The 20,430-nt window shown below is 31.7% G+C and overlaps 1 protein-coding gene and 1 long non-coding RNA gene across 2 annotated transcripts in view; one reads left to right on the top strand and one right to left on the bottom strand.

Annotated features, from left to right (window-relative positions):
* Positions 1 to 17,724, bottom strand: part of LOC114342386 (zinc finger protein 26-like) — a 57,398-nt gene extending 39,674 nt beyond the window's left edge. Inside the window, exon 1 of the mRNA XM_028293186.2 lies at positions 17,341 to 17,724. Within this exon, the coding sequence (XP_028148987.1) occupies positions 17,341 to 17,563 (223 nt within the window). The 5' untranslated portion in view covers positions 17,564 to 17,724. The remainder of the gene's footprint in view (positions 1 to 17,340) is intronic.
* Positions 17,725 to 17,812: 88 nt separating this feature from the next.
* Positions 17,813 to 19,423, top strand: LOC126886519 (uncharacterized). The gene is made up of 3 exons (XR_007698650.1): positions 17,813 to 17,949; positions 18,035 to 18,183; positions 19,153 to 19,423. It is a non-coding gene; the product is annotated as an uncharacterized LOC126886519 (long non-coding RNA).
* Positions 19,424 to 20,430: the final 1,007 nt, after the last annotated feature.

Here is a 20,430-nt window from a genome sequence, read left to right as displayed (position 1 = left end):
ATTTTTATTTAATTATGATAACTCCGAAATTATTAATTATACCAAAAAAAAGTTATACTTTATATAAAAAGTTTTGCACGTTCTACAAAATAAGCGTCAATCATAATACATATTTCATATTTTATCAATTTTGTACGAGGTATGTCAAAAAATAAATTTCGCTCAAGAGTAAAGTAGGTACCTTTATTTTGCACAATATTGAAAAATTTTATTATAAAAAGTTGTTCACAATTAAAAAAATGTATGAGTATACAATTACATATTTTCAATTGAAATATTGTGAACTATAAAGGTACTTTACTCTTGAACGATATTCATATTTTTTGACAAACCTCGTATACAATTGATACAATTTGATAAATTATTGTTGTATCTTAGTTTCCAGACCATACAAAACTTTTTATAATGAATAATTTTTTTTTCGTAAAACTTATAGGGGTTATTATAAATAATAAAAATGATGTTGGGTATCTGTATTTGAGAAAAAAATTCAATTTCTCTTTCAATTAGAAGAATGTTATTGAATATTAGAACATTATTTTTAAGTCCAAACAAATTTTCGTAATAATAATTTTCAATCTTGTGAAAATATAAAGGTACCTACTTTACTCTTGAGATAAATTCATATTTTTTGACATTCCTCATATCCTATTGATAAAACTTGATATCAGATGATTGTATCTGGGGTTTTAGACCACACAGAACTTTTTATGCAGAATAACTATTTTTCGTAAAATCAATAATAAAAAAGTTTTCCATATGGTTCCAACTTACAGGGACATACTGTATATACTCGTACATTAGTAGTTGTAATTCATTTTTTTTTTATTTTTAATCATATCCAAATATATATTATTCATTTTAATTTTCAAAATATATCTAAATTTTATGATATAATAATAAATCCACTTAAGTAAATACTTGATTAGTTTTACTTACATGACTAAAACAGTATAGACATTTACTCAATAATCAAAAATTTCGCTTACAAATTCTACACCACTATAGTTAATTTGTGGACCGTAATAGTATAGAATATACTAATATTCTGCATACAAAACCTACTCGAATTCAGTCGCTCCCGTGACTGAATTAGTATAGCTTTTGTAAATTCACGTACAGAGACATGATTATCGACAATTACTAAATGTTCGTAAGTTTCCTCTGGATCGTGTAAGGTTCGTCAAAATGAAAAATTTTAACGAACAATAACTGCGCCTCACAAGGCGCGCATATCTATCTTCGCCTTAAGACATTCAGCAGGTAAGATGGGGTTATTGTTGAAATTTTTCCATGTCTTGGCCAATTATTAATTATTTGTTTTGGATTTTTTCGAGTAGGTAGTCAAAAGTCTCCATTTTCACCCTGAAATATGCTTTTAATTTGACGGGATCCTCCTGTAGCTCTTTGAATAAATGGCGAAATTCACCTTGATTACCGCGGGGTTGATTAATACGATGAATTCTCTAACATTTTCCGCGAGTTAGAAAGTACCACGTTTTTAATTAGTGGAGTCAATGAAGGTGGATATGAGTTATTACCTCAGATTTCGTTGAACCTCCATCGATTTTCATAAAAATTGGTGAGTGGTTAAAGGATACCTCAAGGAACAAAGGTGACATAGTGCCAACTTGCGCTTTTTGCATTTTAGGGGTGAAATGCACCCCTTTTTTAAAAATTATTTTTTAGATTTCTGAAAGTGCAGTCACTGTAAGTTTTCACTTCCTATTTTGTTGAACCTTCATCGATTTTCATGAAAATCGGTAAGTAGTTAGAGGATACCTCAAGGAACAAAGGTGACATAGTGCCAACTTGCGCTTTTGCATTTTAGGGGTGTAATACACCCCTACTTTTTAAATTGTAAAAAATGCAGATTTCCGCATTATGGCGCAAGTAATCTCGTTTAATTAAGAAAAATAAATATTTTTTTTTATATTTTTGTGCATGAATTACATTTTTTTTAATTTTTCAAACCTTATAGCAACCAAAAATCCGAAAATTAACAAGTCGAAAATCACGAAAACCTTATTCTTCTATATTTCTGAAAGTGTAGTCACTGAATGTTTTCACCCACGATTTCTTTGAACCTTCATCGATTTTCATGAAAATTGTTGATTAGTTAGAGGATACTTCAAAAAACAAAAGTGATATGGCACCAAGTTGCGCTTCGTGCATGTTAGGGGTGAAATCCACCTTTTTTTTTTAATGATAAAAATGCAGATTTCAGCATTCTGGCTCAAGCAATCTCGTTTAATTAAGTAAAATAAATATTTTTTTACATTTATGTGCATGATTTATAATTTTTATTAATTTTTTAAACCTTATAGCAACCAAAAATCAGAAAGTTAGCAAATCGACAATCACGAAAAAAATTAATCTTTTATATTTCCAAAAAGGCAGTCACTGAAGGTTTTCACCCCTGATTTCGTTGAACCTCCATCAATTTTCATGAAAATTGGTAAGTAGTTAGAGGATACCTCAAGAAACAAAAATGATGTGGTACCAACTTGCGCTTTTATCCTGGGGGTGGATGTTACCCCTTCTCATGGGTGAACACTATTTTATTAAAAATAACCCCATAATTAGAGGAGTAAATTCTAAGCAAACTTTCTTTTATCAAGTTTATAAATTTTTTATTTAAATAATATTTCATAATTTAATAAAATATTATTGGTACAGTAAAACCTGACAATAACGGCCACTAAAAATAGAAAACAATTGGCCGTTATAGAAATGTGGCCGCTAATGCTAGGTTTTCTTTTCCACAAATACATAAAATATAATTGATTATTTCATTCATAGGAGATTCTGACCAATAGAAAGCTACAGAAATCTGAATTAAATCGATAATTTTTGATAATCTCCCGTCGTTAAGTATATTACGTCAGATGCACTTCGTTGCTACGAAAAAATACATTCAGTGACATTAATGACAATTAATGTTTTAAAAATTATAAAAGTGATGACTTTCAATCGTCAAATATTTATAAAAACTGTGTGTTTAATGGTACTTACATAAATAAATTACAATAAAATTTTGGTTTTGAACAGTTTTATTCATGAAATAATCGCAACAAATTGCACTCGACCTCTGAAATTAATATAGAATTTTTGCTCTCGTGACACTTTGACATAATTTCACTCGCCTTCGGCTCGTGAAATTAAAACTGTCAAAGTGTCACTCGGGAAAAATTCAATAATTTCAGAGCTCTTGTGCAATTACTACTGAAAATTTATTTATTTTAGTAATTAAAGCAAATCTAATTAAATATAATTCTACAAACAAACGGAACATACTAAAACTAAATTCAATTTACTACAATATAAAACAATATCTATACGAAAAAACAACTACAAGAAAAACAGAATTTTTGTTTGTTTTACATTTTTTTAGATAAACGAAACATACTAAAACTAATTTAATATAGGTAATACATAATATAAAACAACATACTATAGCTACTACGAAAAATACGCTTATCACTAAAGTATCGTCGTGCTTCCATGCTATATTCAACAAAACCAACTTGGTAGGGCCTTTAATTAGATATCGCAAATCACTTTGGCTGGTTTTGTCTGCATATATATTATGTTTGAGGAATCCCTTTTTTTGTGAGACTGGATATAGGACATTTCTCAAGTATGAATTCACATTCATGGTATATCGTTGCTATACAGGGATAATAATCTGTGCAATGTTATGGTACAGGCTACGTTAAATATGAAGTAAATGTGGAAGATATACACTGGTTATTCATTTCAATTTAATTTGATTGTTTTTTAATCGTTTACAATATTTAAAATAATTAAAGACATAAAGTTAGGGATTTCAAAAATAAATTCAGTTCTCACTGGCAGGGTGGGAAATAATAAAGTGCCATACAATAGCATTTCACTACAATGCTCATTACAGGCATTACAGGCTGCTCCGTTTGAGAAAACACATACTCTCAAACTTTGAGAAAACACTCATTCAGTTTCGACCAACCCTGTATTAGCTAAAATTAAACGTTTTGCTAGATTCATAATTTTTAACAATAATAGATTATATTAAAAATCACTTGAACATAAATTGATTTTCTGATGTCAAATCACTACAATTATACAGGGGGTGAATATTGCTATGAAATTTGAAAATAAAAACGTAATTATCTTTTAAACTACTTCGTATAAAATCACAAAACCTGATATTTTAAGAAATAAAACATAGAGGAGAATCCAAAAATGTAAAAATATACAGGGTGGTCCATTAAACAAAAGATAATTTTGTTTCACCCTGTCAATATGGGTGGCCCTGTATATTTGGAAATGTATTTAAATTCTGATATTATCTATGCCCCAATCTCACCTAAATAAACTTTTTTCGTATCTCCTACAACAAACGACTAATTGGACTTCCCACAACCTGTATACATACAAAATCTCCGCTATAAAATTTTTTCACAGAAAATGTTATTGGTTTTTTTAAAATAACTCCGTTAAATTTTTAAATATGAGATTTATCCAAAAACCATTACAAAGCTAAGTAAAAGTTCTATAACACTGTATTAAACATAATTTTCTAAATCCTTTATTTTTTTTTAATACAAGGTGAAAGGGCCCCGGTTACATGGTTCTCGCAGTAAAATTTAGGTTTTAAATGTTTCTATCTCGGTTATTTTTTGTCGTAAAAAAATATTAAAAAAAGAAAAAGCTTAAATAAAGTTAAAACTAAAATTTTGTTCTCTACCATTTTTTAAGTATATCGAGTATTTTTGGAGTTATTATCAAAAGAAAATGAAATTCACGAAAATTTGAAAAATTCTAATTTTTTTTAATCGTATTTTTTTTTCAAAAATATGCATTCTAAACCGGTCAAAATTGTTGAAGTTATTACTCATGTTAAAATAAATAATGTTTTAAATGGGTTACTATAAATTTTAATTTTTGTGGAAATGACGTATGTTTCATTTTTCATTCTTCCCTAAAAAATCTGAAAGGGTCCTCTTATTTCCATCATAACTTGCTTAATTTTGATGCTATCGACTTCTTATATAGCTTTTTGATAGTTACCTTTAAGTACTTTATTAAAATGTTTAATATCTATATTTAACAAAGTGTATCGTTTTCCTGTTATTTAAGCTTGAATACTAAGATTTGAGTACTCGCGAAAAAAAAATATACATTCAATTGCCACTATGTATATGTAATAAAGGATTTTTCGAATAAGGAGCTTATTTATTTTTATATTATCTTCGATTTTGGTAATAACAACTTTTTTGAAGAAACTTATGGTTTTTGAGTTATTTATGAAAAACTGCTTTAAAACATGGATTTTTTTCAGGAAAAATTAAAACTTTTGATCTTTAATAACTCAAAAACTATTGATTTATTGAAATAACTTTATATAACAAATTTTACTTATAATTTGTCCCTCTATCGATTAGTGGTATTATTTTTAATAAAATAATTTCCACCCCCGAGAAGGGGTGGCATCCCCCCCCCTAGGGTAAAAGCGCAAGTTGGCACCATGTCACCTTTGTTTCTTGAGGTATCCTCTACATACTTACCAATTTTCATGAAAATCGATGGAGGTTCAACGAAATCGGAGGTGAAAACCTTCATTGACTCCACTAAATGAGGAGTTTTCAAGAAAAAAAAAAAAAGAAAATAACTATCTATGACTGCCGAGTAGGAAATAACTAAACTCTCGTCTCAAGTAACTACCAGCGCAGCTTCCACTCTGGTCTAGCACTTCTTTGCTCTTTGCTCGTGCTCTTTACTCTTTGTTTGCACTCTTTCTTCGCTCCACTCTGAACATACACTTAGTGGTCAAACTGTTCAAATGTATGGCTGCGTTTCTGTTGTTTACAAAATAAATAGCTATTTGTATAACAAGGGAGGAAAGTGCTACTTTTCCTCCCGAGAATGAAGTCTACTGCCCGACGCGTAATCATTTAAGGGAGGAAAAGGCACTTTACTCCCAGTGGCGTAGCTGAAGATTGGGGGGCCCACCCGCGAAAAATTTTGTGGGGCCCCCGTATTATAAACATAACGACAACTAATAACAGTATAATTACTAAAATATGTGTAAATCACAATATTTTGCCTTTCTTCTATATCAGTTGGTGTAAACGATTTTTTGGGAATAGACATGAAAACGTATTGCACCTACATGTCTCTTAATCTGACAAACCTATTAGTAAGTTGTTGCAATATTAGGTATATATTTTACATTGAAAACATTAACTTCAAAACTTTTTTTGCTACAAGTTATGTTTTCGTAAAATGTTTTTATACGTTTTATCCGTTTATTTTTAAATTCCGGTATAATATCCCACTATTCTGCTATTCTTGCTGCTTCTGCTAAAGTTTCGGAAAATGAATTTATCATTTCTCGAAGATTATCACGTTTTTTTTTTAACTTGAAGGGCGACCGTTAACTCTGCCGTTTCAGATTGCAAAAAAAAATAGTAATGTTAACGACAAATTCAAAATTCATATGCTCTAATAATGCACTAGCTTAATGCAAAGCCATAACAGCATCATGTCTGGATGATCACCGGGTTTTACACAACCTTTTAAATGTTGCCAAACGTGATGAATCAAAAGTCATAAGAGTACATCTCATCTTTTAATACTTGCACTAAAAAACATATAATCTTTTAATTATATCCTAAAAAAAACCAACTCCTGTACACCAGCAACGGCATCATCCAACTCTAGGTTCAGATTATGGGATGCACAATAGGTCACAACTAGGGCACATAGGAAGCTGTTTTTTCAATGTCAGTGATGCGCCTTTGTACGCCTGAGTATACATCACTCATAACGCTTGCCACATCATACCCCTTTCCTCTGCAGTTGTGTACGGTAAGGTGCTTTGATTGTGTAAATTTTAAAATTTCATTTACAAGTCCTTCTGCAATTTGGTTTAATATGCGAATATATTCCAAAAAACTTTCAACAACTTATGCTTTGGAAGGTAAATTATTTTCATCGCAAGTTATTTTTACAAACCAGAAAATAAAACTAAGCTGATCGTGTTTTGAAATATCTTGAGTGGTATCAAGAATTATTGAATAGAAACAACTTTTTTAAATTAAATTAATCAATTTGTGTTCAGTTTCTTAAGGTGATACAGTAGTGATCAACAGGTAGTCAAAACGCGTTCCAAGATTGCGGCTGTAATTTTGAATATTTTTTCGAGATATTTGGCACTCGTATTCATAATATAATAAAGAATGGCGGTACAGAGCCCAATTTGAAAAATATATTAATATGTGGAAATTACTCTGTAATTAAATACAATATTAAAAAACGAGCCTGTACCGCCATTAAGAATAACAAAAAATACACTTTCTTCAAATAAACTTTTTTATCCGATGCCTAGATTTTGTGTCATTTTGGAACTACTAACATTTTTTATTTCATTAGTAGTTCCAAAATGACACAAAATCTAGGGATAAAAAAGTTCTTTTGAAGAAAGTGTATTTTTTTGTTCTTCTTAATGGCGGTATAGGCTCGTTTTTTTAATATTGTATTTAATTACAGAGTAATTGCCACATATTAATATATTTTTAAAATTTGGCTCTGTACCGCCATTCTTTATTATATTACTAATACATGTGCCAAATATCTCGAAGAAATATTCAAAATTACAGCTGCAATCTTGGAACGCGTTTTGGCTACCTGTTGATCGCTACTGTTTCCTCTTAAGCCAGCAAATTTATAACTTCGTTTTGTATTTGGGGGCTCAAGTATTTTGTTTTTAAGTTATTGTTTTTATCGATTCATTTAGCTAAAACATGATCATATTTAGCTCGTAAAAGAAACACCGACATAAAATTACGTTTTTGGGATTCACTCTCATCTAAACTACCAACATGTCCATGAAACGCTAAATTTCACATGTAAAGAGTAATGCCCGGTTTCATTATCAACTTAAAGTGAACATTAACTAAAGTTCACTTTAAAGTTGACATTTACCCATATGAATTGCATTGGTAAAAGTACCAACTTAAAATATAAAGTCCACTTTAACTGATTATGAAACCGAGCATAAGAGTTACATCAATTACCCGCTTCATTACTTCCTTCTAAATTCTCTATTTTGATGTTTATTAGGAAAATAGGTTTTGGTCCCCAATTTAAAGAAAGTAGAAGTATTAAGCTTGGAGGCTTTAAGGGGCCCCTCCTAACGTCGGGGCCCCCCGCCTTGCGGGCCTGTCAGCTACCCCACTGTTTACTCCCATGTTATACATATGGTTTTTCCACCTTTCTCAAATAACAAGACATTTTTTTCATTTTTCCTTAATTTATTTATGTAACTAACCAACAAAATTTATTAGAACTAAAACGAACAACTAAGTACAACATAACTGTCAACTGTCAAAAATATAAGTCAAATTATTAACGTAAACATTGTTAAATCAAAATAACAATTTACTGTTTTTTACCATTCTGCAAAATACAGGGTGTTTTATAAATAAACGTTAAAATGTATAGATACTTACGTAATAGAAAATAGATATTGTACAGGGCGTCAATAAGTTATATTTCATGAATGAAATACCATGACGTCACTTTTACTTTTCCTCCCTAGGGAGGAAAAGTAGAACTTTGCTCCCTACAATCAGGTCCGGAAAAGTATACTTTCGGTAGAGGTAGGTGGAAACAATGTTTTCATTGCAAATGGGTGAGTAGAGGTTAGATTAATATAACTTACTGTTTGATGATTAAATTTATTATTAAAAACATGAAATTAAATTGTATATAGGGAGTCATGCAATTTTCACATTAATAAAAAACCATAAAATCCTTTATAAAAGGTATATTTGTTAAAATCCCTGTACAGGGCTACATCACAGAACAGAACTAGTTTTCGATCAGATGAGCGATCATCATCATCATCAGTGTTTACGTGAATCTAACATGCTAACCACCAAAGTAAAAAATATGGATGTTTAAAATATCCAATGTTTCATGCTCTAGGTGCCATTGAGCTTGAATCTGACTTGTTCACATCATGACTTTCACTAGTACCATTGTACATATCTACATCATATTACACATAGTACCATCTAGGTACCATTGAGCTCGAATCTGACTTGTTCACATCATGACTTTCACTAGTCATGATGTGAACAAGTCAGATTCGAGCTCAATGGTACCTAGAGCATGAAACATGGGTTATTTTAAACATCCATGTTTAATTTCACATTTTATTTCTATGTTCCTATGACAGATTAATTGTAAAGGGTTTTTACCCACATATTTTTTACTTTGGTGGTTAGCATGTTAGATTCACGTAAACACTGATGATGATCAGTCATCCGATCAAAAACTAGTTCTGTTCTGTGATGTAGCCCTGTATAGGGATTTTATCAAATATACCTTTCATAAAGGATTTTATGGTTTTTTGTAATAAATGGTATACAGCCAACTACAGGAAAAATTTTTTCCTCATAGATTTTCATATTAATATTTTGTTGTATACAAGTCGAGTTATGCACAGTTGGTTTTTTGTCATTCCTGTAAAGTCAGGTATTTTGGACTTATGTACTTTTGACAGTAAGCCTACGAAATCTAGGGTCCTTGGATTTAGCACTACCCTTTTAAAACTTTAAAGCTTGTTAACCCACTCTGTGTTTGTTGCTTGTGTTACCACTAGGGATTGCAATCTAGCAGCATTTTCAATCCAGCTGGATTTTTGCAAGATTGGGCTGAATCCAGCTGGATCCAGCGCGGATCCAGCAAAATGTGGAACCAAAATAAAAACACGATTTTAATGTTTTTTTTGTCTGTATGCTAAAGTTTTAAACAACAGAAACATGAATTATTTAGTTTTTTGAAAGTGATACCTTAAAAACATAGACCTTACCTACTTTGCACAGAACTGCACATATAACCGGTTACGGAGAAAGCCCTTCCTTCTGTTCTGGTCGGTTTTAAGGTCATCAAATAGTCATAGATCATTGACAAACGATCGCCTTTCACTCCTTTTGTCTCATAAACCGCCATTTCCTTTTCCTAATCTTTTTCAGACCCAGTTTTTTTGGCTATAAATGTTTTCTCTTTCTCGTTCCAATTCAATCTCAAGTTCTTGTTCCAATGTAAAATTCACGGGCTCTGGATTAGTTGGCCCATCTTCTTCCATTATCTCTTGCACTGGTTCCACAGTTGTTATTGTTCGTCCGCTATAAGTTTTCCCATGTGGCATTTCCCATACGCCGATGTGTGTAGTATATAGTATACAGTACACAAAATGTATATACACATCGACATTCGTTTCACTTTATGTTTTGACTTAATTTGTTTGAAAATGAATCGTGACGCATGGGAAAAGTTATAGCGGATGAACAATACTTGTTTATTTATACGAATCAACAAATTTTTCATCTCTTGTCACATTGCATTCTTTTTCGGCATGGGGAAGTAACCAGGATTGTTGAGTCTTTGGTCATCCTTTTTTTGATTTTGTCAATACACTAAGGTACCTGTAATCTCATAAAATCATCTCATAAATTATATCTATTTGGTGATTACAATCTTCCGGAAGCTCAATGGTCTAATGATGATTTTGGTGTTAAAGTAGTTTGTCCTAGTACTTCTTCAGCACTTCCAGTGGCTCAGTCTTTTGGTTACCTTCAATTACTTCAAAAGATAGATATTCCAAATAAAAGGAACATTTATTTAGATTTATTGTTCACAAATGATAAAGATGTAGAATTAAGTTTGGCAAGGGAACAAATTTTCAGAGATAGCTTACATCATGTCAGTTATGAATGTATTATTAGAAATATTTATAAGAAACAGGATCCCTCTGGTTTATTTTATGAAGACTATTACTATGATTTTCAAAATGCCAACTACTTGGGTCTTAATGATTATTTGGCAGGTATAGATTGGGAGCGGTGTCTGTTGTACCAGGATATAAATACATCTTTGGAGGTTTTTTATGAAGTCTTGAGTTTGGGAATTTCTTTTTTTGTGCCTCTAAAGAAATATAAAACTGGGACGTATCCTAAGTGGTTTTCATCTGAGCTTAGAAATCTTTGTTACCTTAAAAGAGCAGCACATAGAGCCTATGTCCATACGAAATCCTATGCTAGTTATAATGAGTTTTCTAGGTTGCGAGGGGAGTGTAAACGAGTCAGGGAGGTATGTTGGCAACACTATTTAATTAAGGTGGATCAAGAATTTAAATTAAATCCTAGATATTTTTGGGAATATATCTGAGACTTACGAGTCAAATCATTCTCTGCCTCAAAACATAATTTACAATGACAAAGAAGCCAGAAATGGTCAAGAAAGTGTTGCATTGTTTAAAAACTTTTTTGAATCAGTATATACTTCCAGGAACCAGGATGATTCACTGTCAATAGAGATACCTGAAAATGTTTCTGAAAGTTTAAACTTCACTTATATTACAAAAGTAGAAATTTTTAACAAAATCTTGGAGCTTCCTAATAAAAACACACTAGGTCCAGATGGGGTACCAAACAGTTTACTTAAGCACTGTATTTACACTTTAGTTGTTCCATTATATTTACTATATAATCAATCTTTGAAGTGCTCAATATTTCCAGATAAATGGAAGCATAGTTTTATAATGCCTATATTTAAAAGTGGGACAAAAAATCTTGTTACTAACTATAGGAGTGTCTGTATCCAGTCATCAATCCCAAAACTATTTGATAGTAAGTGATCAATTGAAGTGGCTCTGTAGAGGATTAATATCCAATAACCAACATGGCTTTTGTGCAGGTAGATCTACGGTCACCAATTTATTATCGTATCAGATGCAAATTACAAAAGCACTTGAAAACTTTCAACAAGTGGATTCTATATATACTGATTTTTCCAAAGCCTTTGACCAAGTAGATACCATACATTACTCAATAGGCTTTATAATGTTGGGTTTAGCATCGACACTCTAAAATGGATTAAGAGCTTTTTGTCTGACCGTCAGCAAAGAGTTAAAATAAGTTCGTATCAATCAGATTCTATAAATGTTACCTCAGGAGTTCCCCAAGGAGGACACTGTTCTCCGATTTTCTTTGTTTTATTTGTAAATAGTATTTTTGAATGCTTTAAGAACTGTGAAGCCCTGGGTTTTGCAGATGATTTGAAATTTTTTAGAGTAATTGGCAGTTTGGAGGATCAAAAACTTCTGCAGGAAGATGTTGATAGATTAGATCAATGGTGTAGGATAAATAAGCTAAGGTTAAACATTTCTAAATGTTGTCACATAAGCTTCTTTAAAGGAATTAGAAAACTGAATACTTCATATTCATTACAAGGGATAACACTGAATTATGTTACTAAAATTAAGGATTTAGGGGTTATATTTGATGAAAACTTAACTTTTGTGGAACACATTAATACAATTACAGTGAAATCATCAAAAATGCTAGGTTTTATAGTTAGGAGTTGTAAAACTTTTTCTGTAAATACATTCAAAATTCTTTATTGTTCATTAGTTAGGTCTAGATTAGAGTGTGCTTTGGTGATATGGTCTCCATATCATGCAGTGCACATTGCAACAATTGAAAGCATTCAGCATAAATTCTTGCGGGTGTGCTCTTATAAACTTAAGTTGATTATAGTAGATCATGAGTATAGTGAAATTGAAAAGCAACTTAAGTTACAATCCCTGGTAGATCGCAGGATTTGTGCTGGATTAATATTTCTGTACAAATTAGTACTTAAATTGTACAATATATTGTACAGATCTATTGGATCAATTACACATTGGGATTCGCTCAAGAAATAGGAGAAATCGTTATATCTCATTTTTTGTACCATTTCACCGAACAAACTATGGTTACTACTCTCCTTTAGATAGATATGCAAGAATTATAAATCAGTATCATCTAGAGGTCTTTGGTATTAGTTTATATTATTTTAAAAGTCAGTTAAGGAGCATAAATTTTTAGAATGCAATATGACGTGATGTAACCTAGTCTCTATTTAAGGGTGTATATGATAATGTATAATGGAAATAATTTATTTTAAATTTTTAATTTAGAATTAAGTTTATTTTCAATCTGTTTACATATTGTTATTTATTTTGTTAATTGTAATTTGTTAATGGGGTTTTCTCGTAAAATAAATAAATAAAAAATCTCAGAGAGGTGCCGTTCCGTGATTGTGTTGCGTAGTGCTTCCAATAGATCGGCATTAAGGCTCTGGCTATTTAGTTTGTCTAAGACAAATTTCATGGTTGTGTCGGCCGTTAACAAAGTGGACTCTATTCTGCAAAGAGCTACAGCCGGTTAAAAGTGGTGATTAACTCATTGATTATTGACCACTCGCCAAAAGAGAATTTTATCGCAGAATCAATGTACCGGGTGGCCAACTAAGAACGGCCGTCGGCTATATCTCAGAAACGGATTATGTCAGAGCTTCGGGATAAAAAATTTTATGACAAAAGTGACCTCGAGAAAAGCCTGGAAATTATTTTTAGAATTGTAGGTCTACCGCTAGATGGCGCAATTTAAACAGAAAAATTTAAAAAGGAAAATTTGACAAAATTTTACCAATTAACAGGCATTCAAAATACGATCATCTTATTCTTCATAAAATTATGCGTATATTTTGTAATACAAGTTTTGGTCAATCTTTTAAAATAAGAGGTAGGGGAGAGTGGGAACCTTGTTACGGAAAAGTGCTTGTAAGTCCGGTTCTGCTTAACCGATCTTTACAAATTTGGTCTTGTTGTAAACAGCTCTTTACTGGCAATGTAGGAGTTATAATGTCGAAGCAACCTAATATGTTTGGTACCTGCTAGAGGGCGCTATTTAATTTTTATTTTAAATCTAGTTTTCCTTGAAAAATATTAAATAGAAACATACCGTTTTATTATCAGATTATAAAAGAAGAATAAATTAGCAATAAAATACCGAAAACAGCATGTCGATATCTTCTTCCAATCCGGAGATATCTTAAAAAACGTGTTAAATGGGAGAAACTTTTATGCTTAACTTAACAGTAGTTATAAACCCACTAACTTAACTAATAATTGCATAGGTCTTACAAATTACATTAATTTACAATAACAATACATTGTAAATCATAAATTATAAAAAAAAATGCTCAGATACAATTGGCTTTTAACTACATAAATTAAAATTTATACTTACCTACTACCAATAATACACAAACTAAGTACCTAAGTAAATTCCAAAATAGTAATTACTGAGAAAAAACTAAGACTAATGGCGCCCAAGGTGCTCAAAATGTTGTCCATCATTTGCAATACAAGACAAAAGTCTCCGACGAGTGGATAAAACGGAAGCTTCAATTTCTGCTACTGGGATGCTTTGTATTGCATCTCGTATTCTTTGAATCATATTATCCCTTGTCGTAGGTCTATTAATAAAAACTATCTCTTTTATTCTTCCCCACAAATAAAAATCCAAACACGTTAGGTCGGGGGACCTTGCTGGCCAAGCAAATAGGCTTCCACGTCCTATCCACCTATCAGGATAGGTTTGGTCTAAGAAATTCCGAACACCTCTATAGTAATGTGCTGGGCACCCATCATGCTGAAAAATCATGTCTCGACGAGTTGCTAATGGTACGTCTTCTAAAAGTAGTGGCAATTGGTTCATTAGAAAATCTAAATAATTTTCTCCATTCAAATTTTCATTAAAAAAATATGGTCCAATTATTTGTCCACCTAGAATACCGCACCATACATTAACAGACCAACGACCCTGATGCCGAACCTCCTGCATCCAATGGGGATTCGTTTCAGACCAGTAATGCATATTATGGCGATTTACATGGCCATCACTACGAAATGTAGCCTCATCTGACCACATAATACTTGAAAGTAATTCGGGGTTGTCGTCTATCATATTTAGTAGCCAGTTACAATAATCCAGCCTGGTATCGAAATCTTCAGCATTTAAATGTTGGTGTAGGACAAGGTGATATGGATGCAATCTAAAATAGTAAATTTTGAGATAATTAAAATTTTGCAAAATGTGGAAAATATAAATATTTACAAACTATCATTCAAATATTGGATGAACTATAAAAATTATGGCGTATTCTAATTGCGAATAAAGTAAACGAATATGATTTACTAAAGTTACCTGTGGTCTCTTAAAATATTTTGGACAGTGGTTCGACTTATTCCCAAACTTCTGGCGATAGCTCTTGTGCTTAAATGGGGGTTTACATTTATAAACGCTAAAACGTTTATTACATTTTCCTCAGTGCGACCTATACGACGTCTTCGATGCAAAGGTAAATGCACACTTCCTGTCGTACGTAAACGTTGTGCGATTCGAATAAAAACTCGTCTACCGTGATGTCGTCTGTTGGGATACTGCTGTGCATATACTCTAGCAGCAACAGTGGCATTTCTCATACATTCAAAATAAACTGCCAACATGTCAAAAGCTTCTTCATTTGTAATAATCATATTTTTATATTTATATTAACGAATGTAATTAATTAAAAAGGTAACAACATAAACAATAGACACAATTACAACGCCATTAAAAGTTTTGACATTAGAAGCGATATTCATTTGTTAATCATAGCCTTGCTTGTAGGTATGTAAAGGGCAATTTATTTTATACTTATTACTGAAGTGTAATAATTTGACTGTTACTGATTAATCGACTTAGGTAATAGTTTCCTAATACTTTTCATCAGTCCTTGATTCATAAGATAAATGGTGGTACAATATACCTACTTACCTAATAATATAGTAACATAATAAGTCGAAATTAGAATATGCATAAAAGTTTCTCCCATTTAACACGTTTTTTAAGATATCTCCGGATTGGAAGAAGATATCGACATGCTGTTTTCGGTATTTTATTGCTAATTTATTCTTCTTTTATAATCTGATAATAAAACGGTATGTTTCTATTTAATATTTTTCAAGGAAAACTAGATTTAAAATAAAAATTAAATAGCGCCCTCTAGCAGGTACCAAACATATTAGGTTGCTTCGACATTATAACTCCTACATTGCCAGTAAAGAGCTGTTTACAACAAGACCAAATTTGTAAAGATCGGTTAAGCAGAACCGGACTTACAAGCACTTTTCCGTAACAAGGTTCCCACTCTCCCCTACCTCTTATTTTAAAAGATTGACCAAAACTTGTATTACAAAATATACGCATAATTTTATGAAGAATAAGATGATCGTATTTTGAATGCCTGTTAATTGGTAAAATTTTGTCAAATTTTCCTTTTTAAATTTTTCTGTTTAAATTGCGCCATCTAGCGGTAGACCTACAATTCTAAAAATAATTTCCAGGCTTTTCTCGAGGTCACTTTTGTCATAAAATTTTTTATCCCGAAGCTCTGACATAATCCGTTTCTGAGATATAGCCGACGGCCGTTCTTAGTTGGCCACCCGGTATAATACTGCTTTATCGATTCAAACTTTTAAGCTATAGAAACTTTCCAGCATACTGAGCTACTGCCAGATATGCCGTAAGGTAGGCAGACCAGGGCCTCGGCTGGTCGGTGCACTCCTCGGAGTGAGCCGAACAGTCGCAGGCGCGAATCGATTCACCTCATGCCAGTGCGATAGAGTGGCAAGTTGCCAACTCACGACTTTGAATAAAGAGGCGAATGAAGACATTAAGTAACTTATTTCGAATTTGACACGTTTGCGGATCCGCGCTGCTGGATCCAGCATGGTTTGCTGGTTCCAGCATGTAAAAAAAAGCGCTGGATTGCTGGATCCAGCAATTGCAATCTCTAGTTACCACTTTTACCACAATTATGCATAAGTCCAGGCACTACAATTATTATGAACTTAATATCCAAATTTTTATGCAATTCGGTGGTGACACTGATTATATCATTCATAGAGATTCAGAACAATAAAAAGCTACAAGAATTAAAATTACAGCGATAATTTTTGATAATTTCCTGTTGTCAACTATTACATCAGATACCCTTCGTTGCTACGAAAAAATGAAGATGCAGCGACATTAATAATAATTAATGTTTTACAACTTGTCAAAGAGAACACCAGGAACAGGTTTAGCAAATATTCACGTGCAGATACCAATTAAAATATTAGTTAAAATTATTTAAAAAACAGTTTTATTCATGAAGTAAACTTATCAAATTACACTCGAACTCTTAAAAATTCTCAATTTGTTTTGCCCTGGTGACACTTTGACATAATTTTACTCCCCTTCGGGTCCTGAAATTAGAATTTTAGAGCTCTCGTGTAATGTGTAATTACTACAGAAAATTACACGGTATCGCCGTATTTCACGTTCATTTACTGGGCTAATATACTTACGCCCGATTTCATAATAAAGTTGAAGTGGACTTTAAAGTCTATAGTCTACTTAAAGGTTAATTACTTACTTTCTTTAACTTCAAGGGGACACAGTTTATCTTCATCGTATTTTAGTTCTGTCTTTAAAGGAAACTCCTCCAAGTTTAAATAATCAAATGAATCGTGTGTAACTTCAGTCTGGGGTTCCTCCTTAATCTCAGTTTTAACGGTATCCAGAAGAGCGTCATTCACCCCATTATTATCTATTTCTATTTTATACCTATGTTCACTAACTTCTTGTTTAACTTCCATTTGATTTGATTGGTATTCCACAAATTAATATATTGAATATAATAAATGAAACAAAAGTATTTGGTTTTTCCCTAATTTATCACAATCACAGCATCAAATCAACAAACTTTCTTGCATTTCAGCATCCTTAAAAATTTGACATTTGTCTGTTTCTATTACGAATCCTTAATTCGCACACTTGATCCAACGTTGCCAAGTCACTAAAATCTCAATATTTGACACCAATTTGACAATTGACAGATTATCTTTTAAAAATAAATGTAAATAGTTATCCTTACATTACTGAACAAAACAAAGTCGGGAACAATGGATATGTAAAAGCCATAAGGAGAACAGAACTAAAATTAAAATATGAAAGAATATGCAATAAACATTGTATAAAAGTGGTAAGTAATTCAATTAATAAGGTTTTTAAAAAATGTCTACAATAATAAAGATGTACCTAAGTAATAATTCAAACTTAATTATTAGGAAAGCCAGCCACTTTAAAAAGATATTCCAAACTAAAACATGGGTTACCAAAGCAGGCAATAAAAAGAAAAGGTGATCTAGAATGCAAGAGAAGAGCTGATGAAAGAAGTAAATGTAAAGAAAATAATGAAGAGACTTCTCTGGACCATGTAAGTATAAGATATTAAGATATAGTTTATTACAATATGGTTAGATGCAAAGCTCACCATGTTTTAATATAGCCTAAACTGTCCTTCAATCTTTTTCTAATGGTGCTACAACCCTTTGTGAGTCTTGGTGTGCTTAACAACATTCTGCCCTGCCAGATACTTTTCTGATGTTCATGGTTTTAAGATCCCCCTCTATATCGTCTATCCATCTTTTATGGGCCCTTCCTCTTGTTCTATTTCCTTGGGGCTTCCATCTCTGGATTACTTGTACAGCTCGATTATCTGGCATTCTTTCTGAGTGATCAAGCCAATTTAGTCTTTGAGATTTTACAATTCCAACAATATCTGCGCTCTGCATTAGTATTATCCAGCTCGTGGTTCATTTTAATTCTCCACAAACCATCACTGCAATGTGTAGATTTGTTTTGTAGATTCTAAGGGTAGACTTAGTAACTTACTTTTCGTCAAGTCTTTGTATGCATAAAATCACTTATTGCTGCTAAGAATCCATGCTTTTCTTGACTGGCGTTGTTGTCATTTATTATTGAGTCTGAGTAGTGAAAATGGGAGGCATATTCGTAGGTATGGTTTTCTACCTTCAGATGTTCATGTTGATTTTACTTTGTGCACTCTGTATATTTTGTTTTACTTTCATTTATATATAAACTAAACATAGTAGCTTCCCATTTCAGGTCTATAGCTTTTTCTTTTAATACCTTTTTGTTGTGGCTTATTATGGCAACTGCCCTTATATAAAACTAACTAAACTAACCTAAACCTTATAGGTATAACTATCCTAATAATAAAATACAGTTGTCCCTTGATAGTCTGACAGGTATGGGACCAAAAGGTCAGACTACCGAGCATGTCGGAGTATCAAGTGTGTACTGTACTTTTGTGGTACTTTCCACATTTGTATGATTTTTATGGTACACAACGTAAAATTTTTATTTATGTATTTGTTTTTAGGAACAAACACCAGCTATTTTATATATGTAGAAAATGGAAAAACTGCTGGAACTTTACTTTAAAGGCTTTTGACTAGTGAAGATTTGGATAAACAACAGGAGTTACTTTGGGCTATAGCTACGTGCAAATTTATTTTCTTGTGGCTTCCTATGTTTATTCTTATTAACTATATCTACACTTTGATATGTTTTTAGTCGCATGAAGATTTTATAGTTTATTATTTTATGTATATTGTTATATTTGTGTTGAATAAACATTATTATTATTATTATTATTGCCTTAATTTCCATTAAATAAATTAACTGTAATCAATAAATCGTTTTTAATGTTGATAAATAAATTATCAATAATGATTCCCAAATATTTTATTTGTTTGACAACTTCTACAAAATAATATTTCGTAGTAATAATCAATGCTTTGGTTTAAGAAATAGACAACTTAGAATAGAAATATGCTTTTTATCATGGAAAATTGTACAATTTTATAGACAATGCTTACAGAGTCATAAAAAATACAAAACAATAACAAACACAAAAATCAATAACAAGTTTAACTTGAATTGGTGCTCTACACATATTATTACACATACTACATATTATTGAGTGAAAAACACTTTAACCCATTGATAACAAAAACTTTCCATAGAAGGCCACAATTTTTAAATCATATTTTCTTTTAATTGTAAACGGCGATCATATTCTACTGCTTATTATTTTTTTCTGTTATAACACCCTCTATAGCATATATTCAAGTATTGTTATACTTTGTATTAGAGGTATTTTTTAAACTGTGTAATTGATTGCACTTGACCAACTTCATGTTTGCAAAATAAATTCGGTACGACTATAGACGTTCGTTTTATTGTAAGCCTTAAGATATTGCTTAGTTTGAAAAACACTATTTTTATATCAACTTTTACTTTTAGAAATTGATATGGCAACAACACATCACTGCCTATTGATTTCAAAGGCGGTGATTTAGAGGCAAACGCTAAATAAACAGCAAATATGTGTCTGAGTAATATATTAAAGGTTGCTGAGTTAGGCTATCTTTAGCTTATTCTTTCCATTTCACTCCTGTAATAAAAGTTAGTACTTGGTTCTGAATTTACCTGGTATTTACATAGCACCCAGTATCTTACCAAATTCTTTCCCCACTCGAGCCGACAATTTAAAGTAACCCTCTGTTATGGCCCAACAGAACAGGCCATGTCTGAAGTTACCCCTACGAAGCAATCTTAATTGCCGCTACGAAGCGATCTGTTTGTTTTTTTTTCG

This window comes from Diabrotica virgifera, chromosome 6, assembly GCF_917563875.1.
Source record: "Diabrotica virgifera virgifera chromosome 6, PGI_DIABVI_V3a".
In the NCBI taxonomy this organism is placed as follows: Eukaryota; Metazoa; Arthropoda; class Insecta; order Coleoptera; family Chrysomelidae; genus Diabrotica; species Diabrotica virgifera.
This window is presented reverse-complemented; position numbering and strand designations above follow the sequence as displayed.